At 34.6% G+C, this 22,896-nt stretch overlaps 2 protein-coding genes across 3 annotated transcripts; one reads left to right on the forward strand and one right to left on the reverse strand.

The window, feature by feature from the left end:
• The first annotated feature begins 4,608 nt into the window (after positions 1-4,608).
• LOC18094225 (regulator of nonsense transcripts 1 homolog) lies at positions 4,609-17,590 on the forward strand. Of its 2 annotated transcripts, XM_024603533.2 has the most exons (29): positions 4,611-5,438; positions 6,353-6,604; positions 6,677-6,847; positions 6,955-7,005; positions 7,118-7,210; positions 7,469-7,564; positions 7,715-7,765; positions 7,857-7,975; positions 8,334-8,442; positions 9,326-9,448; positions 9,525-9,596; positions 10,985-11,056; positions 11,166-11,232; positions 11,682-11,824; positions 11,932-12,003; positions 12,075-12,203; positions 12,425-12,580; positions 12,876-12,989; positions 13,073-13,171; positions 13,256-13,333; positions 14,140-14,274; positions 14,483-14,557; positions 14,719-14,836; positions 15,041-15,408; positions 15,503-15,565; positions 15,672-15,743; positions 16,139-16,270; positions 16,357-16,476; positions 16,715-17,590. In XM_024603533.2, exons 1-29 carry the CDS (start codon positions 4,923-4,925, stop codon positions 16,844-16,846), a joined length of 3,798 nt encoding a protein of 1,265 aa, XP_024459301.1. In that variant the 5' UTR covers positions 4,611-4,922; the 3' UTR covers positions 16,847-17,590. The 2 variants fall into 2 exon arrangements, 1 of the variants encoding a protein (XP_024459301.1); XR_002982463.2 differs by lacking the exons at positions 14,719-14,836; positions 16,715-17,590 and having other exon boundaries at positions 4,609-5,438.
• Positions 17,591-19,998: 2,408 nt separating this feature from the next.
• Positions 19,999-22,831, reverse strand: LOC18094226 (uncharacterized). The gene is made up of 2 exons (XM_024602995.2): positions 22,821-22,831; positions 19,999-20,662 (listed from the first exon to the last, which is right to left on the reverse strand). The coding sequence occupies exons 1-2, from the start codon at positions 22,829-22,831 to the stop codon at positions 19,999-20,001; spliced, it is 675 nt and encodes a 224-aa protein (XP_024458763.2).
• Between the last annotated feature and the right edge of the window lie 65 nt (positions 22,832-22,896).

Genomic DNA, 22,896 nt, shown 5'->3' on the forward strand with positions numbered 1-22,896 from the left:
GACACTAAACCTCATAGCAAACTAATCCAAAAAGGTTATCAGGTTTAATTTTCAATTAACACAACATTAAATGACAATATTGAAAAAAAAACAAATCAACGACTGGAGTAGAAAATTCTTTAAATATAAAAAAAAAAAACAAGAAAAACATTGTTTCAAATCACAGTGTTTTTTGTATGGGTATATAATGTTTTCCTTCACCTCTTTGTATTCTTTTATGGTGTGGAGAAACCTTAATCTAGCTTTAAACTATCATTTAGTATAAATTGAATTACAAAACTTTTAATTTTATTTCAAACATGATACATACTATATAACATCATCTTGAATCTATCCACTATTAATGATAAAATACTTTCAATTTACCTCATTAAAATAAACTTAAACTTAGATATACCTTAAAATATAATCTTAGCATCAAATCATGGTCAATTTTTCTTTTGTCCCTTACAATTCATTAACTTGTAAAAAACAATCACAATGATTTGAGAGACAAATTATTCATTAATGACCTGGCCTAGTGGGTTAATACAATGACTCATTGTCCCATTGCCTAGTGCAAGCCGGGTTGGTGGAAAAATCTAATTTTTTTTTATCAAAATAGTGTTGTTTTTTTAGCTTTGTTTGTCAAAAAAGCAAAAAGGTTATGTTGAACCATGTTAATCTCCTAGCCCACAATACGAGCTTTTGATCAGTTGTTGTAACTAAGGGTAGATTGGAGTTTTATTTTAATTTTTTTAAAAAAAAAACATTTAACGAGCATTTATAAAGTGGATATAATATTTAACTATCATTAACAATGGATAAATTAGGGAGTGATGTTGTCTTATATTCATTACACTTGATGCATAATTGATAAAATAAAATAAAAAAAAGACAAAAAAGTGGTTTTCCTAGATTCCTAGTTGTAAGACCTAGCCTAACATGATGGGTCAATACGATGACTTGCTGTCTCGAGGCTTGGTATAAGCCAAATTGGTGAAAAAAATGTTTTTTTACCAAAATAACGTTGCTTCTAGCTTCTTCTTTTTTTAAAAAGAAAATATTATGTTGAATTAGGTCAACCTTGTATCCTACGACCAAGACCTTAGATTGACTCTTATAACCATGGGCAAACTATGGTTTATTTTGATGTTTCTAATAAAAACATCTAATTAGGATAAATAAAGTGGTTATAATATTTAACTATCATTAACAATAGATAAATCAGAGAGTGATATTATTTTATATTTATTATACTTGATGCAGAATTGAAAAAATCAAAAAAATTAGGGATACGAGTGACAATAGAGTAATTAATACTTTGAAATTAAATAAAGCTTTTTTTTAAAAGAAATATTAACACAAACCAATTGAGGAGGGGTATTCATTACTCCTTGCCTCACAAAACATTTGAACAATGCTCTGTGTTTTTTTAAAAGATTTTTTTTAATTTTGTCATTTAATATTGGATTTGCTTATCTCGGTCTTATGACCTGCGTGAGGACTCAATGTTCTCGTCCTTACAAAGCACAATTCACTTTAACAATGCTCTTTTTTTTTAGGTTTAGTATTTTTTTTTCTTCTAATTTCATCCTTTAACATTGAGTTTACTTATTTTAGTCTTATGACTTATAACACAAGTTTGACAGGTTAACTTGAGTTTCTCCCCTTTTTCTAGTTAAAGTTGTTTTCCTCAATCTTATCCTTCACTACATGGTTAATTTGGAATTAAACATATATATTTTTTTGTTTACTTTTTATGAGGTTACCGTAGTTTCATTATATAAGTTACGAGTTTGATAAGCTAACTCGAGTTTTTTTTTTTTGTTTTTTTTAATTGATATTTTTTTTTAATTTCATCATTCAACATTAAGTTGATTGAGAATTGAGCCTCATAATTTGTTTTATTTTTCTTTCTACAATGTTATCTCAGTTACATGATCCAGATTGTCGGTTTAGCATGTTAACCTAGGTTGTCTTGAATTGTTTGTTTTTTTTAATTATATCTTTTTTTTAAAAAAAATCATCTTTCAATATTGTGTTGATTATGAATTAAGTTTCATGATTTGCTTTGATTTGCTTTCTGTGGGGTTATCTTAGTCTCATGATCTAAGTTACGGATTTGACAAGTTAACTTATATTGACCTAGGTCGATCAAATATGTTTCCGTCTCCATATTTTTTAAAAATTTCATCTTGATTTTTTTTTAGTGAAACTATATTCTCTAGACCTGTCAAGTTGACCGAATTATACCAGGTCAATCCTTTCATGATTCAACATTTTTTTCTAGTAAAAAACACGTTATCAATAATTAGATATTTTTTAATGTCAAGAAAAAATGATATGATCGGTAGCGTAGTGCGGGTCAATGATCTAGTTGCTTTTCTAATACAAAAGGCTCTAGTTGGACTAATTATTGTTGATTTGTTTCATAGTTGTCAGATATGGTCCAAGATGTGGCCTGGGTTACTTGGTATTCAAATCAACTTATGGATTACATAGTTAATTTCAAAACGATATCATTTTAGATAGTTAATTTCAAAACGATATCATTTTAGAAAAAAATAAAAAAAAAATGATTGGAATTGACCTAAAAGGTCTCTCTCGAGTTCTACTACTTGACTATTTGGCCACCCAAGTTTAATTAAGTAAATGTTTGAAACTATTAAAAAAAACTCTGTTTAGACTAGGCTTTATATATTTTTTTTAGATTGATGTGGGTGTCCAGACCAGCTTGCGTGCACTTCGACTAATCCCACGGGCCGTAAAGTTAATGACCTTGTAAGCCTCCAATGACTCTGAACTTGTGGGACTCAAACTGGTAATCTTTAAAGAATAAACTTAGAAACTGATCAGTTGAACTACTCATCATGTTGATACAGTAAGCCATACCAAATTTAATATCCATTGCTTGTATTATATCACATTTCTATTGCAATTTGAGCCAACCAAGTACTGCTTATTTGTTTGAAATATTAATAAAAAATATATTTTTAGGTTAACAGTAAATGGTGCAAATGTTAGCGAGGCTAAGAGAGGAGGAAATTTTTATGGGTTGCTTGGAAATAGAATAATACTCCAACTTTTTGAAAAATTGGAGCCAAGAAAGGAAAACTAGAATATTTTATTCAAATATAATTTTTCTTCATCCAAAAAACTGAAAATATTCCGAGTTTGAAAAACATATTTTATATTTTTCACATTTGTTTTACAAGTTTTCACTGTTTTTTCATATGAAAAAAAAAATGAACAATGCAATTTTTTTTATATATTTTATATACAGACATTTTTAGCAATGCAAAACATTAATTGTTTTTTTTATATATTTCATACTTGGTTAGTGTCATGAATTTATTTTTATTATAAATTTAATATAAATATCTATTTTTTTAATTAACAAGTATAATTTTTTCATAGTAACTTTTGGTTTAAATAAAAAATTATTATTTTATAATTAAACTATCATAAATTAAAATTTTAAAATATTGTTATAGTTTATTATTTTGATTTTTTTTATAGAAAATAGTTGTAATTTTTATTTTTTAAAAAACATTTCTCTTTATTTTTGGATAGGAAACATATTTTTGAGTTTTTTATTGCAAATGAAAGGGTAAAAAAAAACTGAAAATGAAATAGAAAAATGGCTATAACCTATAAAGAGACTATTAGGGCCTCATTTAGTTCTTGAAAAGTTTTCTTTTATAACCTATAAAAGAAAAATTAGGATTCCTAAAACTATTTTTAAATTTTTTAATGTTTGTTCATCATTAAAATTATTGGTCAATAAAAAAAATTTATAGTTAAAGAAAAATTTCACATAGTTTTCAAAAAAATGTTTTTTTTTTTAATTTTAGTTGAAATGCATTTTCTAAAAGTTATGGAAAATTCAAAAATATCATATTATTTATCGATTATATCAAATTTGATTGTTAATCTTTTGATTGTTATATATTTTATTTTGGATCCTTTATTTATTTATTTTTCAATTTCATCCCTTAGATTTTAATTTTTCTATTTATTTTGGTCCTTATTCTTTTGATTTTTATTTATTTTTCTCTTTATTTGGAATTTTTTTTATTATCTCTATGATTTGGTCTCTATTCTTTTGATTACTACTTATTTTATCTGAAATAATTTATGAAATTAGTTTTTTTTAATTTCATCATTTTTTAACTTTCTTATTTGTCAAATTTAGTCTTATTTCTTTTGATTATTATTTATTTTATTTGAAATAATTTATAAAATTAGTTTTTTTTTTAATTTTATCTTTCTTTAACTTTATCATCTCAAGTTTTGGTCCTTATTTTTTAAATAAATTTGAGAAAAAAATTAAAAAATTATTTGGTTATATTTTTTAATGAAAAATACTTTAAAAAAAAACGACTAACACAATATCAAAAGAGTTATAAGTAACAATCATATGTTACTCTATGATAATATTAAAGTAGTATTTAATATTGTAGTAGCAATTAATTTTTAAAATATTTTTTACTTGATTTTAATATATTAAAATAATTTAAAAATATAAAAAAATTAATTAGAATAAAAAAATTCAAAATTTTCGAAGGAAAAAAAAAAAACTGCCTAACTCCTCCACAACGTCGCATGAAATCACAGTAATTAGCCCCTTTGCTGCAAAAGTCCCCCGCGCTCCGGCTCAGTACGGCAAACGTATTGCCGTATCCAGTCCAACCCACTCATCTCACATGCCCATCCATTCCCCAAATCTCCCATCTCACGTGCCCTTTACCCTAAGATCCCAGTTCCCACACTCCTTATCCCAATTAAACCAGCGCGTGTAGCGCCTCTTTTCACTTTCTCCTCCTCCCTGAAACACCCGAATAAAAACTCTCCTCTCCCATTCATCCCCATTTCGCATTTCGCTCTCCAAACCCTAACAAAAAAAGAGCCTAATCGGATCAAAATCCCTGATAATCACAATGGATGCCCAAGACAACAGCCTATACGAAACGGCGTCGCAGCCAGACACAGCAACAGACGCCTACACCTTCCTTGAATTCAACACACAAGGCGAATCCGATTTTGACTACCCCGAATTCCGCTCTCCGGTGACCTGGCCCACTCCTTCCGACTCACTTGCCGCCACATCCTCCTCCGTAGACCCTACCTCATCCGACCACCGTGCCGCCGCTTCCAATTCCGATCACCACTCTGATTCACCTGCTGCGTCAAAATCTGCTGCGCGTGGAGGAGCGAATAGTGGGACCCAGGGGGTGGTGGAGGGGTTAGTGGCGAGTATGGGAGGGTTGAATTTTGAAGAGACGGGAGATGATGATGGGTATGATTTTGGGAAAGGGGATTTTACGGAGCACGCGTGTAGGTACTGTGGGGTTTCGAATCCTGCGTGTGTAGTGAGGTGTAATGTGCCGTCCTGTAGAAAGTGGTTTTGTAATTCGAGAGGGAATACCTCTGGTTCGCATATTGTTAATCATCTGGTGAGTGTGGTTTGTGCGTTTCTTTTGTTTGATTTTCGTGTGGTTCTATTTTTTTATTCTTGGGATTGAAACTGGAGTGACTGCTGATTAGGCTGTAGCTTGTAGAACATGTTATTCTTGAATATAAAGGATGCTAAGAATGAAAATATGAGTTCTCAGAGTGAGTTAAACTTTAAATTTGGCTCCATTTAGTTTTGTGCGGTATTTTGTTTTGAATTCGGGCAATTTATTTGGACTTTTTTTTTGGGGGAGGGGGGATTTTGGCCAAGTAGGGAAGTGCTGAATCGCATTGGGTTTTGCTCTTTTTAGAATTTAATTGAAATTGAAGTGATTAGTTTTTAATAAATGTTGAGCTGTTAAAGAAAATCCATTATATGGAAATATGTGAAGAATGGAAATGCAAGATGCTAGGATTGAAGAGTTTCGGGTTGCTTTAGTCTTTCCTTACAAGGGGTCCAATAATTAGGTAATCTCACTTAGTATTTAGACTTAAAAATATGCGAAAGGGCAATGGCATGACACAAAAATGTTATTTTATTTGACAACTGCAGCTGAATGTTAATTACCCTGAATCATGATTGGAGATTTAAACTCAACTGAATATATTTTAGAAGAAGTCTCAAGGAAGCTGGTAATGTGGCATTGGTTTTGGTTTTGGTTTCTAGATCATGATGACCATTACACTTGGGGATTCTAATTTTGCAAATGTCCTAGAGCATTTCAGTGCTGTACTTCAGAATGTATTTGTCACCCCATGCCCCCATGCTATGTATTTTCACTGACTGCAAAATTGAATCCGAACAGTTAAATTTGCCATTCTCTATTTCCTGTCAGCTTCTTAGTTGAATTTAGTATGGAGGCAATTTTTAACATTGCTTTTGAATTGAGTTTTATTTTATTGAAACTTCTTTTAGGTTCGAGCAAAGCATAAAGAGGTCTGTCTCCATAAAGACAGCCCTCTGGGAGAAACAATACTTGAGTGCTACAACTGTGGTTGCCGAAATGTGTTTCTTCTTGGGTTTATATCAGCCAAGACAGAAAGTGTTGTTGTCCTCCTCTGTAGGGAACCTTGCTTGAATGTTAATGCACTGAAGGACATGAACTGGGACCTGAGCCAGTGGTGCCCCCTAATTGATGATAGGTGTTTTCTACAGTGGCTTGTGAAGGTTGGTAGTTTCCTATTCATCAGTAAAGGGTTCTATTATTTCTAGAACATCGTTATATGTTGTATTTTGCAGATCCCATCCGAACAGGAGCAGTTGAGGGCACGCCAAATTAGTGCTCAACAAATAAATAAAGTAGAAGAACTTTGGAAAACAAATCCTGATGCCACCCTTGAAGATCTTGAGAAGCCTGGTGTTGATGATGAACCTCAGCCTGTAGCATTGAAGTATGAAGATGCATATCAGGTGCCTGCTTTAATGATAGTTGTTAAATTAGGTTTGATATGTAACATGAAATACAACAATTTAATTATGGCTCTCTGCAGATGAGTTGACAATTTCTTTTTTTGCAGTATCAAAATGTATTTGCTCCACTTATTAAGCTTGAAGCTGACTATGATAAAGTATGCACCTCCTCTTTTCCTAATCCTTTTTAGGTTTTATTGTTCTCACCTTAAATCCGTCTCCTACACTTCAAAAGATTAAGCAGCTTCTTATAATGCTATTTTCCTGTAGATGATGAAAGAGTCTCAAAGCAAGGATAATGTCACTATTCGATGGGATATTGGCCTGAACAAGAAGCGTGTTGCATATTTTGTATTTCCAAAGGTGCTTACTCTTTTGCTTTTGCTCTCATTTTTTAAATTTTATTGCCAATTGCGACATCTTCTCCCTTCTATTTCTCCTAGTTGTTTAGAAACGTTGGGCTTAGTGTAATGTATTACTTACCTGCTTGTTTAGAAACATGGGTCTTAGTTTAGTTTATTACTGTCTTTTCTTTTTCTGCCTTGTGCTGCTTGATTTCTGTTGTTTGCGTGCTTCTATCTGTATTCTCATTTCAAGGAAGTTGAACTGCTGATTTTATAGGAGGACAATGAGTTGCGCCTTGTACCTGGTGATGAGTTGCGACTGCGCTATTCTGGAGATGCAGCTCATCCAGCATGGCAATCAGTTGGGCACGTGGTATGCATCTCTCTTCTGATATCAATGCTTGAAGTTTTAATTATTTTCAATTTAATCCGGTATTAATTGGTGATTTACATTCTCAAAGGAAGACAACGCATGACTAAACGCTTCTAATGTTGGTATTAAGCTACTTCTCTATTATTTCAGATCAAGCTAACTGCACAAGAGGAGGTTGCACTCGAGCTTCGTGCTAGTCAGGTAGTTCTGATACTAATGTGCTTGATTTCTCACTTCTGATTTTCTTTAAGTTATGTTGACACTAATGCTTAATGTTGTTATTTGTATGCAGGGAGTTCCTGTTGATATGAACCATGGTTTTAGTGTTGATTTTGTTTGGAAGAGTACAAGCTTTGACCGAATGCAGGGAGCAATGAAAACTTTTGCAGTGGATGAAACCAGTGTCAGTGGGTAGGTTGGCTGATTCAATTTTGTTTGCGCTTTTTTTATTTACTGTGACACAAGACAATGAGAACTGGATGTGAATCATGTTTTGGTTTATCTCATTTTTTTTTATTTGTCTCTATTTGAAGTAAGGCTGAGATTAGGCATGCTAGTAACATCTTATCATCTTATACAAACTAATGTTACTATTAGTAGGTAGTTATCATTTGCTTGTAATGTGCTACCACTGTGTATTTGTATATTAATACTGAGCTAGTATATCTCCTTGTTTTTCCGTTGTCTTGGTACTGTCAGTGTAGAGTTCGTGTATTGAACATGGATTGCCATTTTTGAACGTCTTTATAATGCCAGTTTCCTTCTTCAGGTATATATACCATCACTTGTTGGGCCATGAGGTTGAGAATCAAACAGTTCGCAGTGCATTGCCTCGCCGTTTTGGTGCACCTGGTCTCCCAGAGCTGAATGCATCACAAGTATGCTGTCTTGACTACCCATCCAATTTCCAAGTTTAAACTAGTTGAATGTTAATGCATCTTGTCTCAAACTAGGATCTTTCTGTTCAGACTAATGATTCTTGAGATGATGCCACCACTTGAAAATCTCTGGTTCCATGGTGTTATTATGACAAGTCAGTAGTTTCTTGAATGCAGAGAACATAAGCTAACACTTTTGGGGGACATCTCGTGGATCATTGGATATATATTGATTTATGCACTTGAGTGCCATTTTGACATGGTTTTGGTTTTTTGTTGCTTCTTATTTCTGTTATCTTGTTTGGGGGGGGGATCTTTCCTTTACTTTCTATCCACCAATTATTCTTGCACTGAAGATGTCTTTATTTGTGACCAGAACAAAAAAGGGTCATTGCCATGAACTGCATCATATTCGATGGTCTGATGCTTGTCCATGTTCTTTCATGGATTGATTTGTTGTGAACTAATCAATAACTTCCCTGATGCTTTCATGTGGGATAATTATGTGGATCCACCAATTATTCTTGCACTGAAGATGTCTTTATTTGTGACCAGAACAAAAAAGGGTCATTGCCATGAACTGCATCATATTTGATGGTCTGATGCTTGTCCATGTTCTTTCATGGATTGATTTGTTGTGAACTAATCAATAACTTCCCTGATGCTTTCATGTGGGATAATTATGTGGCTTATGATGAATTCCTTGCTGCAATGTTTTGATCTTAACGTAGCTGAGATTTTTCGGAATATTTGTGCTTCCATATCAGAATGCAAATTGTTGTCTTCACTCCTATTAACTTGTGATTTTTTTAACCATTTTAATGGAATTCCTTATTTAACTGTGTGTTGCTGTAAGTGATCCTAATCTTTCTCCACTTAACAGGTTCTTGCTGTGAAGAATGTCCTCCAGAAGCCTATAAGTTTGATTCAAGGTCCACCTGGAACAGGAAAAACTGTCACTTCTGCCGCCATTGTATATCATATGGCTAAACAGGGACAAGGACAGGCAAGTTCTTTAAAATGCTTACTATCAGCTCATTCAGATACTTGACTGCATGCATGTCTTACTTCGACTCCTTTAGGTTTTGGTGTGTGCCCCAAGTAATGTAGCTGTAGATCAGCTAGCTGAGAAGATAAGTGCCACCGGCTTAAAGGTGAGATCACAAAGCCCTGCCTAATAACTAATTTCGTATCATTTTTTTTCCTGCCACTATGTTGTCATGTATAAATTGATTCTTGTCATTTATGCTCACATTTGTTGAGCTTAAGTTTGAAATTTTGGAGTTGTATTTGTAATAAAAATGTTTTGTTAATATGGACAAAAGAAGATTCTCAAGAAAGAGAATAAACCGCCCTCTGAAAGTACAGATATTGAGGTCAAACTAGAAAGACCTTCCAATCTTGGCAAATATTAGTCAAAGACACTCTTCTAGATACCGGTAGCAACAAGCGAGAAATGCCAAGGAAAATTATCCTACCCCACCTTGGCTGCTTTGAGAAGAAGTGACCTTTAATGGTAAAATCCAACGGAGAGCAACACAGCAACAAGCGAGAGATGCTAAGAAAAATTATCCTCACCATGGCTGCTTTGAGAAGAATTGACCTTTAATGGTAAAATCCAACGGAGAGCAACATAGCACCTTCAAAAAGATTTTGCTTTCTGTGCCCTCCCAAAATTTAATAATTGGGTCAGCAAATCTGCACTCTATTCAATAACATCTGCCCCTCCAAATAGTTGCACATAAAGAAATAGTATTTTAACACTTTGCATATGTCCTGTTGGACTAAACCTAGTTGCTAGGTGAGAATATCCGCAATCTGGTGCTTAGGTTGAAAGGTTTGAAGTCCCTAACTTCGATAGAACTATTTTTTAGGAATCTACATCAAGAATGTAGAATCCATGTTTCCTTCACTGATGAGATTTAGTCTTATCCCTGCAGGACTAGAAAAAGTTATAGCGATACATTGAGAACAGGGGCCTTGTCCTTGTCCTTCTTCAAACCTCTTAATCCCATTTTCATCTCAACAACTTGCTGTCTGATACGTGGTTCTCTGACTTACACATTTGGAAATATTTCTTTTTGGGGCTACATTTTATGATCTTGGAAAGGCAGTGAGGTTTTTATACCATTGGGCCTGTTTCTTCATCTCTGTTTGCGTGGATAAGTCCATGGCTAGCCATGTCCTTGAATTTTCTTTTGTTCCCTGATGGTTGTTGAAGGCTCAAATTAAATTTTTGAAAAGGAAAACTGGTCCCTAAAAATATTTGCTGGTATTTTCATATTTTTTTCTTATCTTTTTTTGTTCCTTGATGATCTTTAGTTTATGAAGGATCAAATTAATATTTTGAAGAAGAAAACTAGTCCTAGGAATTATTTGCTGATTTTTTCATATTTCTGAGTAACATAACACACTTATTTGCTGATAGTATGTTTTACTATCTGGGTGCTCAAATTAAATCTTTTGTAATGCCGGTCATTTAAACTAATAGGTAAATGTATTTTGACATAATTTTGTTTTTCATGGATTGTATTTCCTCAAGGTTGTTAGGCTATGTGCAAAATCAAGGGAAGCTGTTAGTTCTCCTGTTGAGCATCTCACCCTTCACTATCAGGTTTGTCAATTAGTAGAGTCCTGCCTTTCATTTTCCTTTTCTTTTCATGTGTGCACTTCTCAATTTTAGCTTTCCTGTTATAGATTCTAATTACTAGTGACTGGTACAGGTTAGACATCTAGACACTTCAGAGAAAAGTGAACTTCACAAGTTGCAACAGTTGAAAGATGAGCAAGGTGTGTCCTTCCTCTTAATTATTTAAAATGGAATTCTTCGTTATTAATTACAAGTTGCAATTGAGATGCTCATTTGTGAATTTGATTACCTCAACTTCTGCATAGAGCTGCACACCCCTACATTTTCATATGCATTCAAAGCATGTGGGATTATATGATTTGGGACCTTGTTGATTTGTCACTCAATCTTTAGAAGTTTATTGTATTCTTGCTAGTCGTAGGAGAAACTATATTTGGCTTCTGGATTTGAGGCTGGTGCTACTAGAAATTGTACAAATAACTCTTCCCTGACAACATAATTTCTTTTGTACCTGGTGCTGTAGATTTGGTTTTGTTCTGGTTGGATGTACCAGTCTTGATATACAGTTTTACAGTGGACTTCAGGGTTTATCCTAATACTGTTCTCATTCTTTCTTTATTTCCCCTCTTGTCTGTTCCTATATCAACAGGAGAACTGTCCAGTAGTGATGAGAAAAAATACAAAGCTCTGAAACGAGCAACAGAAAGGGAAATTTCTCAAAGTGCTGATGTCATCTGTTGCACTTGTGTTGGTGCTGGAGATCCTCGGTTGGCAAATTTTAGGTTTCGCCAGGTAGAAATGCATCTTATTTTTCTTCCGTTTTGTCTTCTTATCGTTGTTTTTGCCCTCATCTTTTGTTGCTGAACTATTGGAAGCTTACACTCTTTACCTTATTTTAGGTACTTATTGATGAGTCAACTCAGGCGACTGAACCAGAGTGTCTCATTCCTTTGGTACTTGGGGCGAAGCAGGTATTCAAGATTTTTGACATGCCCATTTTACTATCGCATGCTTCAGTTTCTGATGAGTAGTTATCTGCTAGGTCGTTTTTGTTGGTGACCATTGCCAGCTTGGTCCTGTCATTATGTGCAAGAAAGCTGCTCGTGCTGGGTTAGCCCAGTCTCTCTTTGAGCGCCTTGTTTTACTTGGTGTGAAACCAATTAGATTGCAGGTAATGTTATTTCAGTTATCTCTGTGTGTGGTCTGCTCATGTATTTATGGTTAGCACATTTATCCTGCTTGGAATGAAATGGTTGTTAGGAACTGCTCGTTATCAATTATAATTTAGTTACTTTGCACTAAATTTCATCTTTCTTTGTATCAAGGCTGATGTAGTTTCTTTCATAGGATGCTGCTAAGCTGGTACTTATGTTTTCTTCTTTCATACTTCAGGTTCAATATCGCATGCACCCATCTCTTTCTGAATTTCCATCCAACAGCTTTTATGAAGGCACTCTGCAAAATGGTGTGACTGTCAATGAGAGACAGTCATCGGGCATTGATTTCCCTTGGCCTGTGCCAAATCGTCCAATGTTCTTTTATGTCCAGGTATGATATTTGCATATTGGTTATATTATATTACAATACTTTAAACAAAAAGGATAATTACTTAGCTAGTGCATTTTTTGGGCTGATACAGTCTATAGGAATTGTGTGATATTCCCACCTGAATAGTATCAGAAAGAAATTATGACAATATATTTATTTTAATATGCTAATATTGTTAACTTAAAAGAATTTTCCAGCAAGTGCTTTTAATGCACTACAAATCTCTGGTCTCCTTGTCTATATCCTGTTATCTTTTTTCAAGGCTATGTTTTGTAACTCAATAGCTGTTCTTTAGATGGGACAAGAAGAGATAAGTGCCAGTGGGACATCCTATCTAAATCGTACCGAGGCTGCAAATGTTGAAAAAATTGTAACTACGTTTTTGAGGAGCGGTGTAGTCCCTAGCCAGGCATGTGTATCTTCTCTTCTTGTTTTCATAGGTGCATTTCTTTTTTGCGATACAATATTTTGATTTTGTACAACATTTTACAGATTGGAGTGATAACACCTTATGAGGGACAGAGAGCATATATTGTGAATTATATGTCAAGAAATGGTGCCCTCAGACAGCAACTATACAAGGAAATTGAGGTAATTCATAGCTTCTATTTTATGGGTCTAGATGCTGTTCAATATTTACTTGCAATTGCTTCATGGTTTAGCATTTTTTTGCAGGTTGCAAGTGTTGATTCATTTCAAGGAAGGGAAAAGGACTACATTATTTTGTCTTGTGTCAGGAGCAACGAACATCAGGTTGGTTCTCTATACCCTCCCAAATTCTATAGATCACAAAACTTATGTGGTTAATTTTAAGGGGTAGTCTGAATGTAGCTGTTCAACTCAGAGCCCGAGCTTTGAATCTTGATCTTGTTTTCTATTTTTTCAAGCCTTTTGGGTTGTGTGCTCATTTATTTATTGCACTCTTTTGTGCATACTGTTTCATCTTATCATGGCTTCAATCCTCATTTATGCACGTGGACATGTAATGGAGACCATTGTCAAATCCATTGTTGGTAATCACATGAATAAAAAAGGCATTGTCTGGTCACATGACACTATCAAATTGTGGTATTAGAAGAGAGAATTTGGGTTTGTCCAGTGTACGACTATATCAAATTGTGGTCGTAGAAGGGAGAATTTGGGTGTGATCCTATCATTCAGCATTTAACCTTTTCATTATGTGGTGCTCATCCCGAAGTTGCCTTCTTCCTCTTCCCCGTCACATGTATGCTAGAAGGTAGGGTCCTAGTTCTAACAAGATGCTCACGTGGAAGCACTTGTTTGATGGGTTTGGTGCCATATATCTTTGAGTGGTCGTCAGAACTTGCTTGATAACATATGTGAAATATCCCTTTTGTGTAGGGAAGTGTCAGGTTATTGTACTAGACATTTTTTCTTTTCACCCATTTCAACTGTATCAAATGCGGACAGATACTGGTGTAGTTTTTAGACTTAATTTCCAGCCCATTCTTATTTTGTTCACCATCAAAGGTGTCTCTTTGGTAGATAAAAAGGTTTTCTTTTATGATCACGTGCTTGACCGCTGTCCCTTTCTCTAGGGCATTGGATTTCTTAATGATCCTCGGAGATTGAATGTAGCTCTAACCCGTGCTCGATATGGTATTGTCATCTTGGGAAACCCTAAAGTTCTAAGCAAGCAGCCTTTGTGGAATAGCTTATTAACTCACTACAAGGTATGTCTTCTCTACCTGTTGTGTTATGCTTTTTATGAAACTCTCATTACTCTCATTTGCACAACTTTTTGCTAATGTTAGCGATGGTATGGTGCGGAGATTGAAAGATGAATTTCAGTTTCACATATCCTTTGTCGCTTGCTAATAATAATTTGATTTATTACTGAAACATTTTTACTCTTTCTGGTTGCTACAATTGTTTCACCAGGAACATGAGTGCTTGGTTGAAGGACCTTTGAATAACTTGAAGCAGAGTATGGTTCAATTTCAAAAGCCCAAAAAGGTATGGGGTTCAACTTTCTAGGAAAGGGCAGCATCATTGACCAAGGATAAATTTGTCCAAGTTTCCATTTTTGTGTTGTTTTTTTAGTCTTTCCATTGTATCATGAAGTACTTGTCAGGAATAAATATGAACTGATTGTGGTTGGCTATGTTTTCATACAGATTTATAATGATAGGAGGCTTTTCTTTGGTGGTGGACCTGGAATTATCCCTAATGATAATTTTGGGTCTGTTGCCTCAGCTAGCCCAAATGCTGATAGAAGAAACTCCCGTGCCAGGGGTATGCTACATTTCACCTGTCTAGTTAGAAATCCTAGAATTTTTACACAGCGATGGCATTTAAGTTCCACGAGTCCCTGAGGATATGCATACTCAAAAGTAGAATAGGACTGAAGCACACTCATTATTATTCAATCAAGTTCCTCTGTTTAGCTACTCTGCTGTCCTTATGTTGACTTGTCAGATTGTGTTGTCCCAAATATAGGATCTTATATGCCACCTGCCCCACCCAATGGTACCCACAAGCCTGGTGCTCATCCTGCTGGGTTTCCAATGCCTCGGGTCCCCATTCCACCATTTCATGGTGATCCACCTTCTCAACCATATGCTATTCCAACTCGTGGAGCTGTGCATGGGCCAATTGGAGCTGTTCCTCAAGTCCCTCAGCCAGGAATTCGAGGTTTTGGTGCTGGGCGCGGCAATGCTGGTGCACCTATTGGAAGTCATCTCCCACACCAGCAAGGCACTCAGCAAGGCATTGGGAACATTGGATCTTTCAATTTTTCTTCCCTGGAGAATCCAAATAGCCAGCCATCTGTGGGTAGTGCATTATCTCAGCCTGGATATAATAATGTAAGCAATTTTTTCTTAACAATATGATTCATCTATATGATTTTATTGCTATCATAGTATTCTTGTGTCCTGAATGTGTTTGTTGCATAAATAGATTCCAGTTCAGGGATCGAGCCAAACATTTCGTGATGGATTTTCCATGGGGGGTATGTCCCAGGTATTTTCCCGGCTCGTCATCCTTAAAAATTATGTTTTATTGACTTAGTTTGCCTCCTTTCCCCCCCCCCCCCCCTCTAATTTCTTTTCTGATGGCAATCAATCAGGAGTTCTTGGGTGATGATTTCAAAAGCCAGGGATCGCATGTTCCTTACAATGTTGCTGATTTCTCCACTCAGGTATATAAGCCCTGCAAGAGTAGAGATCATGTTATATGTCCAATAGTTTTTTTTTTTTTTCTTTTTTCCATATATGGTGCAAATGGACGAAGAATGTGAGGTTAGATTTTTTCTTTGGTGGAACATTCAGTTTTTTGTATTTCCAAATGCTTTTCATACTCTGGTCTAGGTTTGCTTTGAATTTATACATGATAATCAGGGGTTGGCAAAATTTCTCGAGTATATAATGGTAGGCATTGCTTAGCAGCAAATGAGGCAAAATGAGAGGAGTAATTTGTCATTTAACTTCTGTGTTTGAAGTCTTGCTTCAACCAAATATGGTCTTTCCTTTTGCAGTGGTAGTAGAGAATGCACTTCTGTCTTAAGATTTTTTTGTAATGCAAAATGCTCTGCAGGCATCTCAAAGTGGATATGCTGTGGATTATGTTACACAAGGAGCCCAAGGTGGGTTTCCAGGCAACTTCTTGAATCAGAATTCTCAAGCTGGATTTTCTCGTTTTGGTTCTGGAAATGATTTCATGTCTCAGGTTTGCCTTTTGAAAACACCATGTATTTTTTCTTAATCACCGATAGACTGCTGTTTATCTGAGCCCTGATGAATTTCTGTTGGCAGGATTACATGGCTCATGGATCACAAGGGCTATTCACTCAGGTTGGCTTTAATGATCCCTCACAAGATGATGCATCGCAAAGCCACTTTGGCATAGCCAATCCGAACCAACTTCAATCTCAGGTTTTTTCTGATACCTGAAGTTCTTGACATAAAGAAGTTCAAGAGGCAAAACTACCAAAACTGCAAGATGTAGGAAAATTTGGCATCATGTATATGTTTGCATGTTTATCAAATGCTTGCAGCACTCTGTTAATTTTGCCTCTTCTTTTTTTGTTGCATAATTTTGCAGTTTTTGTTTGCAAGTCTGTTAGTGGTTCTTCCCAGTATATAAAACATAGTTTGGTCAATTTATATGCAGGGCTTGATGAATTCTCTTTACTCTCAGCCCTTTGCCCACTACAACACTCAGCCGGTGAACTTACAGGCTCCACAACAGCAGTCTCAGCAGGGTCAGGGCACCCAAAACCAGAAAATCCATTACAACGGTTGAGAGTGCATGGTAAATTTTTTTTGTGTGTGGCTATGATGGGTTATGATCTTTGAATTCAGCGACTTGGTTTGTGTCGTCACATGTGCCCTAATATATCTCTGCCAAGAGCGCAGAAGAGTTTGTCGTCCTCTTGAGGTCGGTTTTGGTATACTTCAGTAGCCAAAGAATACCTTGGATGATAAGAATAAAAGATAGTGAGCCATAGCTCTGCTATGGGGTGTGTGAGCAGATGTGGGCTGCACATCCGAGGCTGAGAAAGAAAAGGATAAAACCCAATTGCCTGCTTAAAGTAGAGTGTTTTGAGAAGGTAAAGTTGTTCCGAAGGAGCATTACATGGCATGCTTTGCTGGAAGGGTGTGGACGTCGTGATGAGGGGTATATCTAATACTTGACCTACAGGGGAGACCCCTATTAATTATACGAAAGCAGTTACCACCACTGAAGAGTTTTTCACAGCGATGGGGGAAGTCGCCTGACCCTTTCAGCTCTTCCTGACATGTAATTATACTCCTATAATCAGCAGCTAGATGGTTAGACGATGATATCCTAGGAATTCATACTGTGCAGCCAGCCAGTGATATCTTGCACTTGGCTGGTATGCTTCAAGTGTGGGATTGGTTTTTACATCAAATGGGCTTTGCTTTAAATTCTTGGTCCCATAGGGTTTCTGCAAGGTCACAGATCTGTACTCTTTTGGAGACTGAGTAATATCTAATGAATAGTGACGATGGTTTCTGCTTGTAATATGCTTTCATTGGTGGGCATGTTAGTTTTCACCTTATGAATGGGAAAACAATGATGTTTTCTGCAATGATAAAACCAGAAAAATAGCGAATCCAGCTGCAAACAATTTGCTAAATACTTCATTAATGGACCTGGTTTCAAGGTTCATCAAGAGGGAAGCTGTGGGAAACTATTGCGCTCTAGAAATTGTCGTCTCCATACTTTTACCCAGGTGAAGTTTTTTAGAGGATTATGAGCCTGTAGCCTCTCTTATTTGATAAAAGAAAGTTACCACCGCAGGAACAAAGTTTAAAACTAAATTTTAGCCAGATAAATAGTTTATCTCAATCCATATTTATTAATAGACTACACTACCCTCTCTCATCTTTAGTATAACTATTAAATATCCAAGTTTGATATATATCAGATTTTATTAAAAAAATATTTTTGAATTATTAAACTTCAAAATCAATTCAGATAAAAAAGAAGTATATAAAATTGAAATAATATATTATTGGTAGATAATGTTTGGAAGAGCAAAATAAATATTTAATAAAAAAAGAATTATAGCATGACCAAAAACTTTTGCAAAGAAAGTAAATTTGGTGATTAATTTGATTTATCTATTATAGAGTGGGATTAATAAACTATGAAGTGAAAATAGCAACACCCTTATTTTAATTTATTCCCTTCTTACAATTGAAAGATCTTTTAGGATGGTTAATTGGAAAGTAAATTACTTCCGTTGCTAAAAAAAAAAGAGAGGAAAGTTTCTATTCGCTTAGCTTTTAAAAAAGAAAAATGATATACAAACAAGCTTTTTATACTAGATTTTCATATAAACTAATGCATTAATTTGTAAGTATTAAAACAAGGTTTTTATGAATTTAAATGATTAGTTTTCTATATATAAAAAAGAAACTATCAGGTGTTTATATGGTAATTTTAAATTAGATTCATCATAACTTAGGTTTTTAGGAACCTGTTAACAGTTATTTAATACTCCAAAATAAGCTCCACTTTTCTATATATATGAATATTACCATATAAAAATTGCTTAGAGCATCTCCAATATGGCAAAAATAATTTAAAAGTGCTAAATTATTGATATAGTGTAAATATGATTTTTTTTATGTGTACTTCAATGGGGAAAAAACCATTTTAACAATTAATTTGTAATTTAATATATTTATATTAACACTTTTGGATTTTTGGAGAAAAACTTCGAGAAAAGTGTGGAAATGAAATAAGAAATCTTTAAATAATCTAATTTAATGTTTTTAGTGATAGATACGTAGAAATGATTTTTCTTTGACAGAAAATCCATTTTGGCTCTTCATTTGACTATTTCTTTGGAGGTGCAAAATCAAGGGAAAAAAACTAAAACAATTTTATTTATTTATTTTTGGCTCTTCATTTGCCTTTTTCATTGGAGATACCCTTATATATGTGAATCACCATAATTTTGTATAGATTAATAATAATTAGTGCTTATCTTATGAAAATATTATTCATTAAATCACTTCCTAAACAATTTCAACTATAAGAGATTTTTTAAAAAATTACTTTGTATAGAATATTTCTAAACTTATCTTATTGGGGTTAAGGTATTTTAGGGTTTGGATATTCCTAAACAAAATCATTAATCAATTACGATCTTATTTAATGGTTTTTCATGGTGTGATTAAAATTATCTTTTCTAGATTTTTCTAACAATATTAAGTATATAAAAATAGAACTCGGTATGTTATGTTACGTGATCATTTTTTCTTTCCTACATTTTCTTCTCTAATTTCTCTCTTATATCATATCAACTTATTTTTTTATATTATTATTTCTTGATTATTGGATCTTGAATATCATATATAATCTGATTATTGAATCTTTATAGATTTTTATGTTGATATATACATACATGTTAATTAATATCACTTTTGATTTTTTGAGTAAACAATCATTATTATAAAACTAATTTTTAAAATCGAGATTGTATTAAAATTATGATATTTTTTTAATACTTTATCTAATTATTTTCCTAATATTTTCACTGGAGTGTGTGTTAAATGGTAAAATACCCTAAATACATTGGCAACCATAGTACATACATCCGAGAGGATGTTTTGATGGATATTTGATGTGAGCTTTGTGACAGTAAAAAATAAAATACGCTGTAAAACGTAAATATTTGTTTCTTAAATACTTGCATACAACAAATAAGACATTCAAAATGTATTAGAAAAGATAATTAGAGCGGCTAACAAGAAGCCATAAAAGTCGATAAAAGCCATCTTAAAATAAGTATTCTTCACGTTCCCTTTGTTCTAGTATAATCTTGGAACGCTTACAATGCAAAAACATGATGTTGCGATCATACATACATACATACATACATACATAACCTTTTTATATGGTGAAATTTGCAATAACCATTACCTTCTTATGATCGAGCCCGACATGTTGTTATGGCAATCCTCTTCATCCGGCGGGATTATGTTGTACACTGCAAAGATATCCCTGCCACCGTCACTCCCATCCTCTTGAATCGGCACCTCTACAACTTTGAAACCCTGACTCACCAACTCATTTAAGCACTCACCTGTCCAAAACCTCACCTCGCTCGCCGCCAAAATCCTGGTCTTGTTCCCAGACACCTTCTTCAACGTCCGCCCAAGCGCCGCCATCTCCTCCAGGTCAAAAAACACATCACTCAGCAGCACGACGTCGAATCGCCTCAACTCTCCTATTCGACTCAGCGACTCCTCCGATCCCCAAACGAGTTCCCTCACCTCGACTCGGTCTTCCAACTCGTTCGCTTCAACGTTCTTTACTAAGCCAGGGAGCAGCGGCGCGATGTCCGTTAGCAAGACTCGACTGGCGCCAAGTAGTGCCGCTGTCAAGCCTGGCAGTCCGGCTCCCGCGCCGAGCTCGATGACGGACTTGTCTCGCAAATCAAACTGAGAAGTCGCGAGCCACCGAGAGAGTAGCAAGGCTGAGTCCCAAATCCATGACCCGGTGAATGCACGGCCCGTTAAAGAGTCATACACCTCTCCAAGTTCGTGGATTTTAAGTGTTTGACCGGCTATGTCTATCTCTCTGACAGCCGTGGTTAACAGTCTTTGAAAGCTTCGACAAACTGTCGGTTTTTAGAGACAAACCTTTCATTTTATTTTTTAATTTATTTCTCAACTTGCACGCTTTTTTTTCTTGCTTCCACATGCAAGGATGGCGCGACATCCAGGGTAACCTAAGAAAAAATTGCCATTTTAAATATAAAAAAATTCTTAATTAATAAAATCCTATTTAAATTATTAAGAGTCTCAATCTAGATAGAAAAAAGAATTAATAGAATGAATAAATAATGAGGTCAAATCTTAACCCTATCCAAGAGTTAAATTTAAAATTATGCTGCTCATTTTTATTAAATTGTGTATTTCTCTATTAAAATTTAAAAATCCTTATAAATTAAAAAAAAATAACAATAAAAAAGTAATACATTAAAATTAAGTGTGCGAAAATAACGAAGAAAGTGCTCCAAAAAAGTAATCCTTCATTTGTTTTCACGTTGGCATCTTTTGAGCTTTAAAGAAAATAAAGTGGGTGCTCAAAGAAGAGCTGAAAAAAGAGATAGAAAGCTGGGAATAGTATCTGTGCTAAATTCTTATAAGATGCCCAGATAAATTGAATTTTTGGAATACTAATTTGTTTTCTTACAAAATTAAATGCTTAAAAGGTAACAATATGCTGCGCATCATGCTTTGATACAAAACCATAAAATAATAATAATAATAATAATAATAATAATAATTCACTGCTGAAAAGCACCAATCACCGTAAAAACCTTTTATAGTTTTGCAAATCTGCAGAAGACTTAAAATAAAATAAAAATTAAAGGCTGAAAAATTTACTTGAGAGTGATATATATGAGTTATATATGTGTGTGTGTGTGTGTTCATGTGTTATATATTCAAGGACGTTAAGAAGACAGGTGCTTTGATATTTAAGAATGCCTTAATAAGGCAGAATAAGTTCTTTTTTCCCTCTCGAAACAGCTGACGTGGGTTTCAGATTTCCTTGTAACTTCAAGGGTAGTCCTTCGAGAATCCGAAAATCTTAATAAGGTAACCTTCAAGAATGAATATTGCACGTAGTACAAAAATCCGGCATTTGAAACAATGATATTGTCATTTATCAAAAGAAAAGAAAAATACAATGATGCCCACTTGATTTTTTATATGGTTCTGTGTGAACTCAACTGAGCTGCTGCCGTGTTCTTCTACACACATTGACAGTACAGAAATTATAAAGGTGGAAGGAAGAGAGGAGGCCCAACCAGACCGAGAAGAGGAGGAGGAGAGAAGAAAGGGGGGGAAGCCCCCCCGGGCCTAGGAAAGAAAAAAAAAGAGAGAGGAGAAAAGAAAAAGAGAGGAGGGTTGAAAATGAAAGGGAAAAGGGCCAACCAAGTCTGAAGAAAAGAAAGAAAGAAGGAAGAGAGGAGGATAAAAAGATAAAAATAATAATTGGACAGCTGGTTGGGCCAAATGACTCAACCAGACAAAAAAAGCCAATTAATAGCTGGTTGGGCCAAACGGTCTAATTGGGAAAGAAATGGAAAATGAAGGAAAGCAAACATAGAAAACAAGGGAAAAAAAAGGAAGAAAAATAGCTTCTTGAAGCTATACCAATGACTTTCAACTAACTTGGTGGCCTAGAAGATTGCTCACATGAAGCTGATGTCTATAAAAAAAAGACACCAATCAAACGATGAGAGAAGGTTCATGAATGCTAGTGCGTGTATTACAAGTGTTAATCATGATTTCTAGTTTCTTATGATTGAGTCCTTGATTTCTAACTCAACCCCCAATTCATTCACTAAAAGCAACTCATTTGAGTCCAAAGAAGGCCCAATCAATAATAGGAGAAGAAATGAGAAAAGGAAAAAAAGAAAAAAATGACCCAACTAGGCCTAACTACCCTGACCCAATCAAACCCACAGAGAAAAGTGAAAGGAAAAAAAGAAACGAGAAAGAGAAGGAAATGGTGGCCAACACAAACCAGCAAACACATATTCTTTTTATGTTGGCAAATCTTATATTAGATGTGACATAAGGTTCAAGACACACCTAATTTATTGTCACAATCCTAAATTCTTCATTTTAAGATTTATCAGTGTGGGCACCCATCTAAATTCTCATCTTACAACTCATCAGTATGATGCCATACAAACTCTTCAAATTATCAATTAAAAGCTTACCTGAAGGCCATGCCTTAAAAAAAAAAGGATCGGTCTACATGAACAATTCGTCCTACTATGCAAAATGCATGGTCTT

This window comes from Populus trichocarpa, chromosome 1 (assembly GCF_000002775.5).
Source record: "Populus trichocarpa isolate Nisqually-1 chromosome 1, P.trichocarpa_v4.1, whole genome shotgun sequence".
NCBI lineage: Eukaryota > Viridiplantae > Streptophyta > Magnoliopsida > Malpighiales > Salicaceae > Populus > Populus trichocarpa.

Bases quoted from the DNA above. Each gene is read 5' to 3' on its own strand.
- LOC18094225 (XM_024603533.2), top strand. From the start codon at position 4,923: ATGGATGCCCAAGACAACAGCCTATACGAAACGGCGTCGCAGCCAGAC. The intron at 7,976-8,333 runs GTAGGTTGGCTG...TTCCTTCTTCAG, and splicing joins GATGAAACCAGTGTCAGTGG to GTATATATACCATCACTTGT. The intron at 11,233-11,681 runs GTGTGTCCTTCC...CTATATCAACAG, and splicing joins ACAGTTGAAAGATGAGCAAG to GAGAACTGTCCAGTAGTGAT.